Source organism: Seriola aureovittata, chromosome 13, assembly GCF_021018895.1.
Source record: "Seriola aureovittata isolate HTS-2021-v1 ecotype China chromosome 13, ASM2101889v1, whole genome shotgun sequence".
Lineage (NCBI taxonomy): Eukaryota > Metazoa > Chordata > Actinopteri > Carangiformes > Carangidae > Seriola > Seriola aureovittata.
The window spans coordinates 15,084,339-15,097,723 of record NC_079376.1 but is presented as its reverse complement, the minus strand read 5'-3'; the positions used below and the strand labels follow the sequence as shown (position 1 = coordinate 15,097,723).

General features: G+C 40.0%; 4 protein-coding genes across 6 annotated transcripts; 3 read left to right on the top strand and 1 right to left on the bottom strand.

Annotated features, from left to right (window-relative positions):
- Positions 1–272: 272 nt before the first annotated feature.
- noxred1 (NADP-dependent oxidoreductase domain containing 1) lies at positions 273–2,736 on the top strand. Its single transcript, XM_056394303.1, has 6 exons — positions 273–518; positions 628–809; positions 1,193–1,373; positions 1,460–1,614; positions 1,795–1,993; positions 2,216–2,736. Exons 1-6 carry the CDS (start codon positions 361–363, stop codon positions 2,370–2,372), a joined length of 1,032 nt encoding a protein of 343 aa, XP_056250278.1. The 5' UTR covers positions 273–360; the 3' UTR covers positions 2,373–2,736.
- Positions 2,737–2,874: 138 nt separating this feature from the next.
- Positions 2,875–5,974, top strand: tmed8 (transmembrane p24 trafficking protein 8). Its single transcript, XM_056394304.1, has 6 exons — positions 2,875–3,061; positions 3,432–3,543; positions 3,687–3,780; positions 3,895–3,988; positions 4,204–4,497; positions 4,640–5,974. Exons 2-6 carry the CDS (start codon positions 3,434–3,436, stop codon positions 4,855–4,857), a joined length of 810 nt encoding a protein of 269 aa, XP_056250279.1. The 5' UTR covers positions 2,875–3,061; positions 3,432–3,433; the 3' UTR covers positions 4,858–5,974.
- Positions 5,975–7,096: 1,122 nt separating this feature from the next.
- Positions 7,097–10,922, top strand: zgc:163014 (uncharacterized protein LOC100038766 homolog). Of its 2 annotated transcripts, none has more exons than XM_056394127.1 (13): positions 7,097–7,310; positions 7,399–7,569; positions 7,654–7,759; positions 7,962–8,084; positions 8,164–8,277; positions 8,349–8,526; positions 8,607–8,735; positions 8,870–9,057; positions 9,151–9,347; positions 9,444–9,535; positions 9,625–9,679; positions 9,956–10,053; positions 10,253–10,406. In XM_056394127.1, exons 1-13 carry the CDS (start codon positions 7,249–7,251, stop codon positions 10,264–10,266), a joined length of 1,527 nt encoding a protein of 508 aa, XP_056250102.1. In that variant the 5' UTR covers positions 7,097–7,248; the 3' UTR covers positions 10,267–10,406. The 2 variants fall into 2 exon arrangements, with proteins under 2 accessions (XP_056250102.1, XP_056250101.1); XM_056394126.1 differs by having other exon boundaries at positions 7,099–7,310; positions 10,278–10,922.
- Positions 10,923–10,970: 48 nt separating this feature from the next.
- Positions 10,971–13,186, bottom strand: gstz1 (glutathione S-transferase zeta 1). Of its 2 annotated transcripts, none has more exons than XM_056394135.1 (9): positions 12,939–13,186; positions 12,507–12,558; positions 12,353–12,420; positions 12,121–12,201; positions 11,902–12,027; positions 11,698–11,773; positions 11,536–11,588; positions 11,403–11,452; positions 10,971–11,163 (listed from the first exon to the last, which is right to left on the bottom strand). In XM_056394135.1, the coding sequence occupies exons 1-9, from the start codon at positions 12,966–12,968 to the stop codon at positions 11,037–11,039; spliced, it is 663 nt and encodes a 220-aa protein (XP_056250110.1). In that variant the 5' UTR covers positions 12,969–13,186; the 3' UTR covers positions 10,971–11,036. The 2 variants fall into 2 exon arrangements, with proteins under 2 accessions (XP_056250110.1, XP_056250112.1); XM_056394137.1 differs by lacking the exon at positions 12,939–13,186 and adding an exon at positions 12,695–12,820.
- Positions 13,187–13,385: the final 199 nt, after the last annotated feature.

Below are 13,385 nucleotides of genomic sequence, written 5' to 3'. Positions count from 1 at the left end.
GTAATGGACTTGTAGGCATTCCTATAAGTCTACCTTCATACCCATCTCATATGGGAGATTTTGGAGAACCAAAAATGAAGTTGTCATGGATGGATTTCTGTTTCGTGTTTTGTTTTGATGAGAATATTTTCTTCTAAAAAACATTTTATTTTGATACACAGTAGCTTAATTTATGCTTTTATTCTGAAAACCCCGCAGCGTTTGTCTCGAGATGTACTTTGAAATATAGAACCCGTTAAATCGGAAGTTGGTCATGTTGGCATGGCAACAGAACGACGGAGCATTTTTTCTTCTATGTTGTAGGTTGTAAGGCTTGTCTGTCTACTTTCTGTCAATATTAGCTCTGTTAAAACTTAGGCAATGGTGGACGTAGCTGCTGATTTGAGCAGCTTTTCTTTTGAGACTGGACTGACAGAAGATGAGAAAAAGTTACTTTACCTTCGTGCACGCGCAGCTGGACTCACTTTTTGCGGGTGCGCGCACGCTCTTTACTTGTGCAAACTTGTCCACTCACTGAGGTAATTTGTCTCTAAGCCTATTTAAAGTGATTGTGGTACACAGGGAGAACTTAACAGTAACTTAAAGCAGAGTTTATGGTAATGATTGAAGTCATTCTAATTGATTCAGATGTATCATCACAAGTCCCGCTGCACAAACAGACTCAGTAGCATCAGGAGAAGACAGTGACCTCTGTGTGGGAATACTTGGGCTGGGTCACATGGGAAAACAGCTGCTTCTGTCCCTCCTGGAAATGACTAGTATCAAACCATCACACATTAAAGTCTCCACAAGAAGACCAGAATCTGCAGGTAGACTGATATAAATATTTATTCAAGGCACCTCTGTGGCCAAATCGAAAGCTCATTCAGTTGTTACAATACAGTGAAGCTTACTGAATTAGACAGGGTGGCTTATGTTGACTAATAAGTAGATACTAATAAATGCATTATGTTTTCTGTTCTACAAATAAAAATGTAATTTATTCATTTGTAACAAAGGCAGCTGTCACCACTAATACAAAAATGTTAACATGCTCAGTTTAGATAGTAGTCATAACCACATGATATTCATGAGTTAATTATTAAACACTACTTTATTTAATTAATTTACACCATGAGCCTACACTGAAAAGGTCATATTTACATACTCAAGATGCTGTTCTTATGTTTGTCGTGTTGCCTTTGTGTTTCAGCTGAATTTGTCCAGATCGGGGTCGAGTGTTTCTTTGACAATCGCAGACTGGCTGCATGGGCTGACATTCTGTTCCTCTGCTCTCTGCCCTCTCACCTCCCTAAAGTCTGTGCTGATCTCCACTCTCACCTGTCAAAACACTGCCTCGTGTACAGCTTCACCTCTGCTGTGCCTGTGACCAGGTACTGCAGCACTCATACAAACATACAACTAACGTTTTTTGGTATTTTCAGTCAGTATATCCCTCTGTTTTGAATTTCTGTTTCAGGTTAGCCGAACTTCTTGGACACAACTTCATTCTAAAACCACAGTATGGCTTTATGGGTGTTGACACTGCAGATGTGTGGCTGTCCTGCACTGATCTGTCCATGGCTTTGAAAGATCCTTTGCTGATAGAGGCATCGTGTCCTCTTACAATGAGTGGTATGTCATGTTGAATTATTGTAGACATTGAACTTGTTATGTAAGATGTAAGGGCAAACACTTTTGCCAAATGCAAATTTGATGTTGTGAGACTTCAACCTTGATTTGACTTTTTTTGTATTAATTAACTTGTATTCCTGTATAACTTTTAATTTGTCTTGTGACTCCCATATACTATAGGTGCCATCACTCTGAGTCTGAACTGGGTGTGTGCAGTGTTGTACAGCCTGCTGAATATCTGCACCTCTGCCAGTCTGCCATCCAGTGATGCCCTCTCTCTGATCAACAGCCTTTTCAAGGAGAAATGGACACACACTGTGCAATTAAATGCACAGAGTTTCATCAGTTCATCCTTTGCATCTTCCCTTCGTGGAGAGGAGTGAGTACAATACTGTATACTTAAAGGATGCAGTGCTGCTTTTGTTTACCTTAACCAGGATAATGTCACTGCATATTAAGTGATAAGCTCTAAACTTCACTTTGGTGCAGTGTTACATCAAAGAAAAGAAGAAACAACTATTATATAAGGAGAGAATAAAGGAAGACAAAGAAAGCACAGATTTAAATTACTGTTATGCTTTGACTTTGTTTTCCCTCAAAGGTCTTTTCCCTGGATTTCTCTCACTGATGCCCAGACCAAGGAGACACCACTGCTGAGGTTTCTATCAAGCAATAAATCTATGCAGCATGGCATCTCTGTGGCATACAAATCACTGCTGGGGACACCAGTATCATTGGACACTTACACTCTTATGTAAATATTATAATTAAGGATGTGCACCTCAGTAGCCATAGTACGTTTAAAGACTGTGCCCCTTGTGTTGAACATACAGTTGTGAAAATTGTAATGAATAAATTTGAATAAAAGGGACAATGTTTTGTGATACCCACAGCTATATGTTATTTTTAATATTTTTGTTTTTCATACATAAACAGTATGGTAAATATATAGACATATAGACATAACTCTTTTTTTTTTTTACACTGCACAAAAAGCAGGACTAGTTGGTATATTCTGAAATATATTGTAAATCGATCAGATGATAACCTGTCATCTTGATGTCATATCAACCTCCCTGCAGTCTAGAAACGAAATAAAAGAAATCTGTCTCTCTCCTCATATGACGTGGCTTTAGCACATTGTTTTAAAATCCATATTACTTAGATTATATGTTGTAGGAATTAGAGCAGCTGCCGGAAGCCCTCGGTGAGGAGGATTAATCTCTTGAACAGGATGTATGTGCCGCCTCAGATTCGCCGATTTTCGTCAACACTCGAGAAAATACGGAAGTCTCAGAAAATTCGCCTGTTTTTTCCTGTCAAGCAGCAGCACCGTGGAGATCCGTCACATGATTGCAGTGATATGGAGGCGTCTTCTTTCCAGATGACCAGAGTTGGATCAAAGTAAAACCGTATCGACTTTGCAGAATATCAGCGTTACATCGTGGTAAGATAAGTTTGTGCTCAGTGTGCCCGCTGCTCCGGCTGCACTTTTACTGCTTGTTAGGTAGCTAACGTCAGCTAACCAGCTAGCCAGCTGCAAGCTAATGTCAGTTTGCCAAGATGGAGCTAGTTAATGAGACCAGAAACCACCACACATACACACAACTCCTTTCTAGGGCTTTAGCTATTAATTCACAAGTCTGAGCTGTGGTTAACATGGTCCATTAGTGTCAAACAGCAGTTTGTTTAATGTATCCAAACTGCGTTATCAGGCTAGTTTCAGTGTTGTCATCTCTTTCCCTCCCTGTGGTTGGAAGGGGCGGGGTTTCATCTTTTCAGCCACGCAGACTGAGGTGTTTGCCTTGTCTTTACAGCCATGGAGAGATTAGAAGCTACATCAGAGCTCCAGTCACGGCTGTCATCCCTCTCCTTCTCGTCTTTTCCCGGAATAACATCCAAACAGTGCGACAACAGGCCGCTTGACAGGTAACCTGTTGCTGCAGAAAGTATTTCTTATAATGCTAATATCAGGACTGATACGTAATTCTAGTTATGTTTATTGCATCTGAATGTCACCACCTTATAAATATTGGGCTTTATTTAATGCTGTTCATCTATATTCACTTCAGGCTGCAGAATACAGATCTTTCACAGAGCTTTGTCCAATCTGATAACCAGGCTAATATGGATGAAACCAAGGAAGATTCAAGGCAGTGTTCAGAGGTAGTTAATGTTTAAGTATGTTAGAGAAGCTGTCACTGAGTAGCAATAAACAGGGAAGTACAATCTAATACAATTTTTCATGTAATAATTTGTCTTGAATGTGTGCATTTTGAGGGTAATGAAGAGGCCCCTGCTGAGCCGGCCCTGGGGGAAGGAGGCAAGGAGAACAACAGTGCTGGGAGCTGTCAGCTCTCCTCTGAGATGAAAGGTGAGGACCTGCTGAGTGTGCCATCATGACTGCTGCTTTGTTTTATCTACAATTTAAATTTAGAGGTTTCATAAACTGGTTACAAATCTTTTCAAAGTGTAATACAAGCTCTAAAAATATACATCTACGTTTTTATATGGATTGTGTAAGCTAGATAAGTAATTTTCTGCAATGCTCTTTGTGACCACACTGCCATTTGTTCCTCCTGATGGCAGCCCAGATGCCGCCCCTGAAACCTCCGACAACATGGACATCTGCTGCACTAAAGGAGCTCAAGGCAAAGCTTCGACTGGAGAAGGACAGCGTGGTGACAGTGTACCGAGGCGACATCATGACAGTTCACGTGCCCACTGTACCCGAGGCCAAAAAAGTGTGCTGGGAGTTTGCTACAGACGGTTATGACATTGGCTTTGGAATCTATTTTGACTGGACTCCTGTCACAAACCGGTCTATCACAGTGCACATCAGTGAGTCGAGCGACGACGAAGATGAAGAGGAGGAGCTGGAAGGTTAGTTGGATGACGTCTTTAAAAAAATATCAGTTGTTCTTTATTTATAAAACACACCCTAATTGTGTTTTTATTGTGTTTTCCTGCAGCTGGAATCTTAGACAGTGCGTTGACTTTGTGGTTTATACGATTTCTGTTTCAGGGCCTGTCAGTAATGGAGATGTTGAGAAGGGCTCCAAAAGTCAAACCAACTCAAACTTGGCTGAAATCTTACCTGTATATCGTCAGGACAGTCACTTGTCTGTCTACGGGGGGAGCCACGATTTTCCAGGTGAAGGCACTTACCTGCTGAAGTTTGACAACTCCTACTCACTATGGCGAAATAAAACTCTTTACTACAGGGTTTATTACAGTGCCTGAGATGTCAATCTATTGTTTAAGAATGTTATTCTTAATAACAATGAATTATTTTTGATTCCATACTTGGGAAAAAAATTAAGTTATAATATAAAAAGTTAAATATAGGCATATCTATTTTTATCACTACCAGCTTGTGTTGCCACATGTTGAATTTACATATATTGTCAGATAGTTCTGCTCCAACATTTGCTCCAATGTCTTGCTGATATATATTTAAAGAAGCCTTGCATAGGTGCCATGTTCCCATGTATGCACTGTGCTATTTGGTCAAGTGCCCATCATAAAACATATATTGTCTTCTGCCGTAAGATTTCTATGGTAGCAGTGATCAGGGAACACCTGCAGAGAATATATTTCACCAAGCCAGGTGCTTAATCAGCAGTGCTCTAAAGAAATGGAGGTTTTCCGTTGCGTGTGTGTATGCGTGCACTTTTTATGATTATGATTGTTCTGTTGCTTTGTTGTTGTTACTTGTATTTATCCTCCTGCTTTGTAGCGTAAATTATTTTTTATCTGTGCTAAATCCAATCGTGATAATGGAAAATACAATTATGAACACAACCTCTGTGCACAGACATGTTTTCTATCATAGTGGTGTGTTGGTAAAAGAATTAAGTTGAATGTACTGAAGCAAGTGGTAACAGTTTTTCAGAGTGTGCTTTTTATGACACAAATAAAAGCCATCCCTTATCACATAAAGCTCTTATTATGTAATATAGATTCAATATTTACATTTGCCCTCCCACCTTTTACTTTGCTGTTTCGGAAATAGGGAGCAGTTGTAATAGTTAATCTAAATGTGTTTTGTGCGCTGCAGGTCTATGGAAGTGAAAGTCAGTGTGTTTGTTTTTGAATATCCTCCGTGCATCAATCCACTACTTTGGATTTGGTTGTGTTGGATAGTTTTGTTTCATCCTGTTTTTAAAATCAACGCTTCTACCATGTTCACTTGTGCGCATGTTTCCAAAGATGTCACAAATTTGGCTGCTAACACCGTACACAATGTAAAGCAACCGGTTTAAAGCCTCCCATGTTTGCTGTACTGTACCTTCACTGTAGGTTATGATAATATTTGTTCCTGAAATTTATATTCCACAATAAAGAGAAGATTGTCTAATTGTTATTGTGATTAATTTGAGGATTAGATCAACTCTAAAAAAGAAAAACACTTTGAACAGTAATTAGTAGTTTCTTGTACAGAAGCTAAATGTTGCAGCATGATTAACTTGAAAAATGTCATTAAGACTGCTGGTGTGTGTAGTGTCTCATTTCATAACAGTCTCACTGCAGTTCCAGGATTAGAAAGCGCTTCAGGATGGTCCCTTGTGTGTCCATTAAATTGTGGCATTAGGGGATTGATGTCATTGTTACAGAGGGGCTGATGAAACCAGGTTTTATTTTCAGCTGTCCCTAAAGGCCAGTCGGAATCCAGAGTTACATTGAGTGTCATACATGTTTTACTGGATTTCTAAAAAAGTGAGATAGACATATTCTTAAATTGTTCTTATATGACACTTCTCCAAATATGTTGTGTTTTAGTTATAACTAAAATCTTCAGTTAGAATTTAATAATTACTGATGATTTGATTATTTTGAAAGGTGTGGACAGGATATATGCAGTAAATTAATGAATGTACTGATAAATCTTTATGCTTTCTTTTGCAGATAAAACTAAATTTTTCAATAAATATACAGTTATGAATATATTATCTACACCACCCATCAAAATTTCATGTTTCATTTATTTATTTTTGTGTCAGTGGAGCAGATTATGCTCTGCAGACACACAGACTAGTGTAAGGTGTTGTTGTATTGTATTAAATCATTTAAGTTGTGTGTAGAGCTTTTTACTTTTCCTGTAATCTCCAATCAATCAATTCAAACTTACGACTTCTACTTGTCTGTTTGATGACTTTTATAAATTTTTTCTTAACATTATAGCTGTAATCTGTGGTTTTCCTATAAAAATGGCTCAGAGTGCCCTCATATAGGCTATATATATGTATATTTAAAAAACATATCTGAAAATAAACCATGTATTTATGGCTGTAATTAATTAGTAGTTCTACTTAAGTTGTTTGCACAGGTGCGGCAAGCCATTGATAAAAAAAAAATCCATGGGAGAAAAAAAAATCAGTTCTGTTCAGTAATATTTGGCCAAATACGGCACTAAATTAGCTAAATTGAGCCGCCTCTATGTGCACTGCACACTGACTCCTGGTAACACAGTCAATTAATTGTGATGCGTCACAGGTGTGCGTTTTTACAGCGACCTCGAGCTCTGTTCAGCCAATCACAAGCGTTTACCGAAGCTCCATTTTGCACCCAATTTTGCGGGATTTCATAGTGCGACGTCTCTGCTAGAACAGTCACCTACGACCCTGAAACAACATGGGGAGGCTGAATTTTTATGTCCTTTGGTCTCTGCGAGACGCTCCACGCCAGTTTATCAGGTATAGCTACCTTTCTGAAAACCTCCATGCAGCCGTTTTCCCCAAACACAGCCATTCAAACACGTTGACCAGTTCTTTCCTTTGGCAGCAAATCCAACCGAAGGTGCTTCCAAGTCCACATCCCGCTGCCTCTGCCCAAACAGCTGGTCATCTTTGGTCTAGGAGAGTGGCCAGGCAGTGACACAACAATCTCAGTTGATGTTCTGGTCAGTGCAGAGGTACAGTCCCAGAATATTGGGACTCTGTCAGTTCAAGCAAGGTATGTGGAGGAAATAGATACTTACCATACAAAACAAAAAAAAGTGTCTCATGTCTAAATTTGTTAAATCATCTTTGAGCTCAGGTGCCTTACCTGGGAAGGTGACTGGAGCACGGACATTGTCACAGTGGCAGCAGAGAGGGGCAGGAGAGGAGTTTATGGCAAGATTGTGCTCACAGTGTGTGGAGAGGTATGAGCTTTTCAGTAAATGAAAGTTAACCGTCCCCTGTTGAGGCTTACCATTAGGAAATCAACCATAAGAATTTCAAAACTTGTAATGCAAAATCCGACCATGAAACTTATTAATATTGGTTGTAGTTGAAGAGGCGCAGTTTACAAGCACAGTCTGTGGGGTTTTCAGTTTTTTGTTTCATGCAATGACTTGTGCCCAGCCACAGGATAAAGCCAGTGTCTTCAGCAGTACTCCTCTGGTTCAAAGGAAATGTCTGTTCCCAGAACAGCACACTGCAACTGATCTCTCCAGCACATTACATGAAAGTGCTGCAAATGAAACGGTAAGATAAGTAGGGTTAAAATTGTTTTGCAGTCGTCTACGCTTTTGTTGCAAGTTTTCTTCATCGTCCTCTCTTACAGATGACTAGCTGTTCCTCACAGTTGGGTGATAGTGTTTGCTTTGCTGAGATCCAAGTGAATAGAATCGACACCAGTGATTCCACTGTGGGAAATAAACCGCCAGTTTGGCCTACGGTAAGAGCCATGCTTGCAAACTTATTAAGGTATGCATGTGGTGTATATAATTGATTCTATGTCTCGTAAAGGACAAGACACCCAGGCGGACAGTAATTAATAAGAGAGGCTACCTGACATGGAGCTCTGAGGACATGGACAGCCTTGCTGAGGACATAGACCAGGCTTCAACCCCCAAGAAAAAGAGACTGTCCAGGATGAACAGCCAAGAAGAAATGACAGTGCAGATAAAGAATGCGAACAGAGAAGGTCAGGAATAAAAACATTACACCTATCTTTTGGTCACATATGAATGCACAAAATGGGGTCTGGCTAATATCTTGATTTAGTTTCAGTGTGTCCATCGGCTCGCTGGAGCCATACGATGTGTCTGAGTGACCCTGACACTGCCATCCTCATTGGAGGGGAGACGGCAGATCAAAACTACTGCAAGGACTCCCTGTGGAAGCTTGAGTTAGGTTGGTGGAGTTCATTTATAGCGTATAGCACCAAAGGAGAAATCAAGACAAATAAGAAGGCCATAAAATACCTATTTAAATTGAATGTATTTCCATGTGCTTTTGTCATATTTGGTTACCTGGCCTCTTCCCAGACAGTGACTTCTGGTTCCCCATGAACTCCTCTCTGTCTGAATCTGTACCACTGTGTGCCCGGGGACACTCTGCGACCTATGACCCAGACTCCAAGTCAGTCTTTGTTTACGGTGGCCTGAGGGAGGGTCAGCGCTACAGCGAGCTGTACATCCTTAATACCCTGACCTGGAAGTGGAAACTTGTCACTGTGGGTTTGTTGCACGTTACTTGCATATTGCAGCTCTCAAATTCTTATCAAATACTGAAGTAGAGATTGTTTTTGTGGATTTACCTCCTGTAGGCAAAAGGGAATGTTCCAACTTTGGCATATCACTCTGCAGTGTTTTATAAGAAAGAGCTTTTTGTCTTTGGCGGAGTCCAGCCGGGCACTTCTTCTGGGGATAAATCCTGCAGTAATGCTTTGTACATCTTCAACCCAGAGTTTGAACTCTGGTACCAGCCCATTGTGGAGGGAGACAGACCTCTGCCTCGGTTTGGGTCCGTGTCTTTTTGAAAACGGCTACAGTAAATTAACTGTAACCTTGATGTTTTCTTTTTCTCCATCAATAACATCATGATGTTTGTATTGAACAGGCACTCGGCCACGCTTCTCTCACAGAGGTTGATAATATTTGGTGGCCGGAAGACTGCAACCTACCTTAATGATCTCCATGTTCTAGATCTGGGTAAGATGTGATTTGTTGGGTGCATTAAGTGGTAATGTTTGTGTCTAGGTTTAGACTGATATTTTTTTTTGTGTCCTTACTGTGTAAAGGGTTCATGGAGTACACAGCTGTGAAGTGTGGGAACATGCCACCACTGCCTCGAGGGTGAGTACAGAGCTAATCAACCTTGAGAAATGTCATTGATGTACCCATCTGGTTTCAGTATTTTTATGTGTTGGACAGAAACTGTATTTGAATCTAATGGGTTTTAACACCAAATATTATCTCTCACTCTCTAGTGACACAATTATACCATCTTTGTGCATTTTTTTTCTAGCTTAACATGAAATAATACAAATGAGTAGTTTTAAAAAAATATGTAAAGACTAGCTATAGAAGAATAATGGTACAGACAAAACCCTCTTGCATGTACATGGGCAGGTTTCATGCAGCACTCCCAGTTTCAGACAACAGGATTTTAGTCAGTGGGGGCTGCAGTGCAATTGGAGCCCTGCAAGACTTGCATATCTTCAGCACTGGTGAGTACTGATCCTCTCACATAATTTCTGCCATCAATTCAATCCATGTAAATACAGTACTGTATCAGTGTGATCCATTACAGTCCATAATTGTTTAATAAGGTTGGTATGTAGCATATATATATATATATATATATTTATATTTGTTGGGTATATATATATATATATATATATATATATGTGTGTGTATATGTTACAGGAGTCCTGCCTTGATTTCTCCTCAGATACCAACATGTGGAGTTCAGTGGCATCTCCTGTGCTTTGCTCCAAGCCTCGTGCTGGACACAGCATGATAAGTTTGGGCTGCTCCTTCCTAACAGACACTGACAAGCACGAACAGGGTAAAAACGTCAAAGTCCGGTGCACATTGCTGGTGTTCGGTGGCTCGGACTGCTCTGGTACCTTCTACAACGACACAGTCAAGTGCACAGTGGAGGTACCTGATGACAAGTGACAAGAAGAAATCCAAGCAGGACAATTGTTTTCTAATCTTTAAAAATGGAGAATGAAGCTGCAATCTAGTATGTCCAAGTGTATTTGTCTTAAGTTATTTTTCTACGTGGCTCTTTTTCTTTACATATTATATAATTGTAATGATGTGTTTGACAGCTTACACTTTACTGTAGCCTCTTTTTTTATTTTTTATTCCTGAGTCTCTTCAATAACCATCCATGCTTCCACCATACAGCCAATAAGCTGCAAGAGTTGGGCACTTTGCATAACAAATCTGTGATCTGTGTTTTTTACACATTACTTCATTTCCTGTTCCTCTTCCTCACATATTGGTACATATTTGACAGTAAAGTGCTAGACTAGGCAAAATGGTTAAAACATTTTTATCAAAATGCTAATAAATATGTCAAAATTCAGTCTCCTTAATCCTTAAAGTCATTTGAAAAAATGGCACTGAAATAGGATTATTTTCAAAGTGTTTTATTTAAGAATGTATAAAGTTGTATGTCTACGGCTGTCGAGCTGTTATTTTATGCACGCAGATCAGCAGGTGTGTCTGGTTGGCAAGACGGGTGGCTCACTTTGAAAGCCTCAATCTCAAGTAAGGTTTGATTTAACCTTTTGATAGTTGGATACTGCCCGACATCCACTTTGAACCTGTGGAGATTAAAGACAGAGACAAATAGTATTTTTAAAGTTTAGTAGGGTTTAGATACACAGGGTGGATTTCATGTAAACAGAAGGGTAAATGTGTGTGTGTGTGTGTGTGTGTGTGTGTGTGTGTGTGTGTATATATGTATGTATGTATGTATGTATGTATGTATGTATGTTAACTCATTCAAGTACAAAATGTCATAACATTCATGTTTATCTTTTTGTGTTCAGGGTGACTTTACCTCTCCGCATTGTAGACTTGAGGGACCAAACAGATGTCAGCCATGGATATCTAAAAGGTACAAAATGAGTCAAATGAAAAGTGTCTGCTGTGAGTCGCACTGTTGCGCTTTAATATGATGACCAGGCTCTTACCTCATCACCTACACAGTACTTCCCTGCTGTTTGCTTTAGAATGGGCTCAAGAGCTAGACAAGAACAAAATAATATATGTGAGTAATATTGTAAAGAATATCAAAAGATGAACCTTGGGAATAACTTGAGGATGTGTCATTATAAAGCTGAGCTTCCACCAACCTTGGAAACCACGATCAATGAAGTGCTGAGACCACTGCACCTTATCTGCTCCTATTTTCTGGATCACATGCAAATTCTGAAACATCCAGGATTTAATGGATATTGTGAAATTAGTCAATGTTGTGACATTAACGTGATTGTATTATTTCAACCTGAACCAAAATAATGATACCATTTGAACTGTCTCTTTTAGTAACCACTCACCTGCAGCGGCTGTATCCCAGAGGCAATGAGATCACTTATCATCCGAACCTGGGCACGTTTCTTTGGGTCTGCTGGAAGGAGTCGAGGTCCCGGCCTGGTCTCATCGATGTACTGGATCACTGCCAGCTGTGTGAGCGTAAACATTGTCATTGGCTTGTTACAGCTGCTTGTATAAAGTACAGTATCAGGATAATGCGGGTGAACAGTTCCGGGACTCACTGATTGAGAAAGGGTGATGCCATCCATTTCCACTGCAGGCACTTGTTGCATGGGGTTTAATGTTTTGTACTGTTCAGTGAGCTTGAGCACATGGAGATTCTTTGTGAGACTGTATTTTGTCTAAACTTGGACATGGTTTCATCATGGATAAAAATGCTATAATACATTAATTAGTTACATCTCATGCTATAGATTTGTAAAGTAGGTCATAGTTGCATCAAGTGTATTGTACCTGCTGACCTCCATCTTTGATTAGATTGACTGGAACCTGGTCATATTCAATACCTTTAAGAGCAAAAGCTGGTGCACAAAACGTTTATCATCTTTTTGACATCAAAATGATTTTGATACAAGTTGAAGCAGATAAGTGCTGTGTCATCACTTACCAATGCGAACCCTCCAGGAGCAGGAGCTTCTGAAGTATCCATGAAGAACAGGCTATAAACAAAAAGCCACATGAAAACATTCAGTCCATTTGAAAACACAAAAAGCCACATGAAAGAATTCAGTCCATTCGAAAACACATCACACTCCTCCCTGACATAGTTAACTTTTGATGTGTCTGCTGGTTCACCTTGGTTTGTGTTGCCATTTCTTTGACTATAGTTTTCACAGTTTGACTATTGCATTCAGTTTTTCTACAAAGTTGACCACATCCTCATCATTCTCCAGTAGCCAATAGGATGTGCTCCTAGAACTCCCTCCTACCTACTCTTTGGTCCATGACTAGGCAACATTTGGTGTTTCATATGGTTCACATTAGCGACCTGCTGCACGCACACACACTTAGCAAACAGCTAACAGTGTTATTACAGTACCTTGGCGAGGCAAACTAAGGACAAGAGCATTGTTGTGAATGCGATAACGTTATCACTTTTATTTGTAGGATGAGTTGTGCTTGCTCAAAGAGTCGTCGGTTATGTCCTGCACATTTCACAGCAAAGTCCTACTTCTTGTCTTCCATGATGAGTAAATAATGTCACGTAGACATAGCATGGGAATACAACACTTTCAGCCTGAACGATCGGCTCTTGTGATTTGCAGCAGGGCTCTTGGTCACAGTTCAGCTCCTGGTTGCATAACTTCCTGCCTGTAAATGGAAGATTGCAGAAATTTCTTTCTCCAATGGTTAGTTGACTTTTCACTTTTAAGGCGGGATTATATAAAATCCCCACTAGGGATTGGATATAAAGCACCCACAGTGGACCAATCAGGCTGCGTTTCTCTGGGGCGTGCGAACATGGAGCGAATAGCAGGCCGAGGAA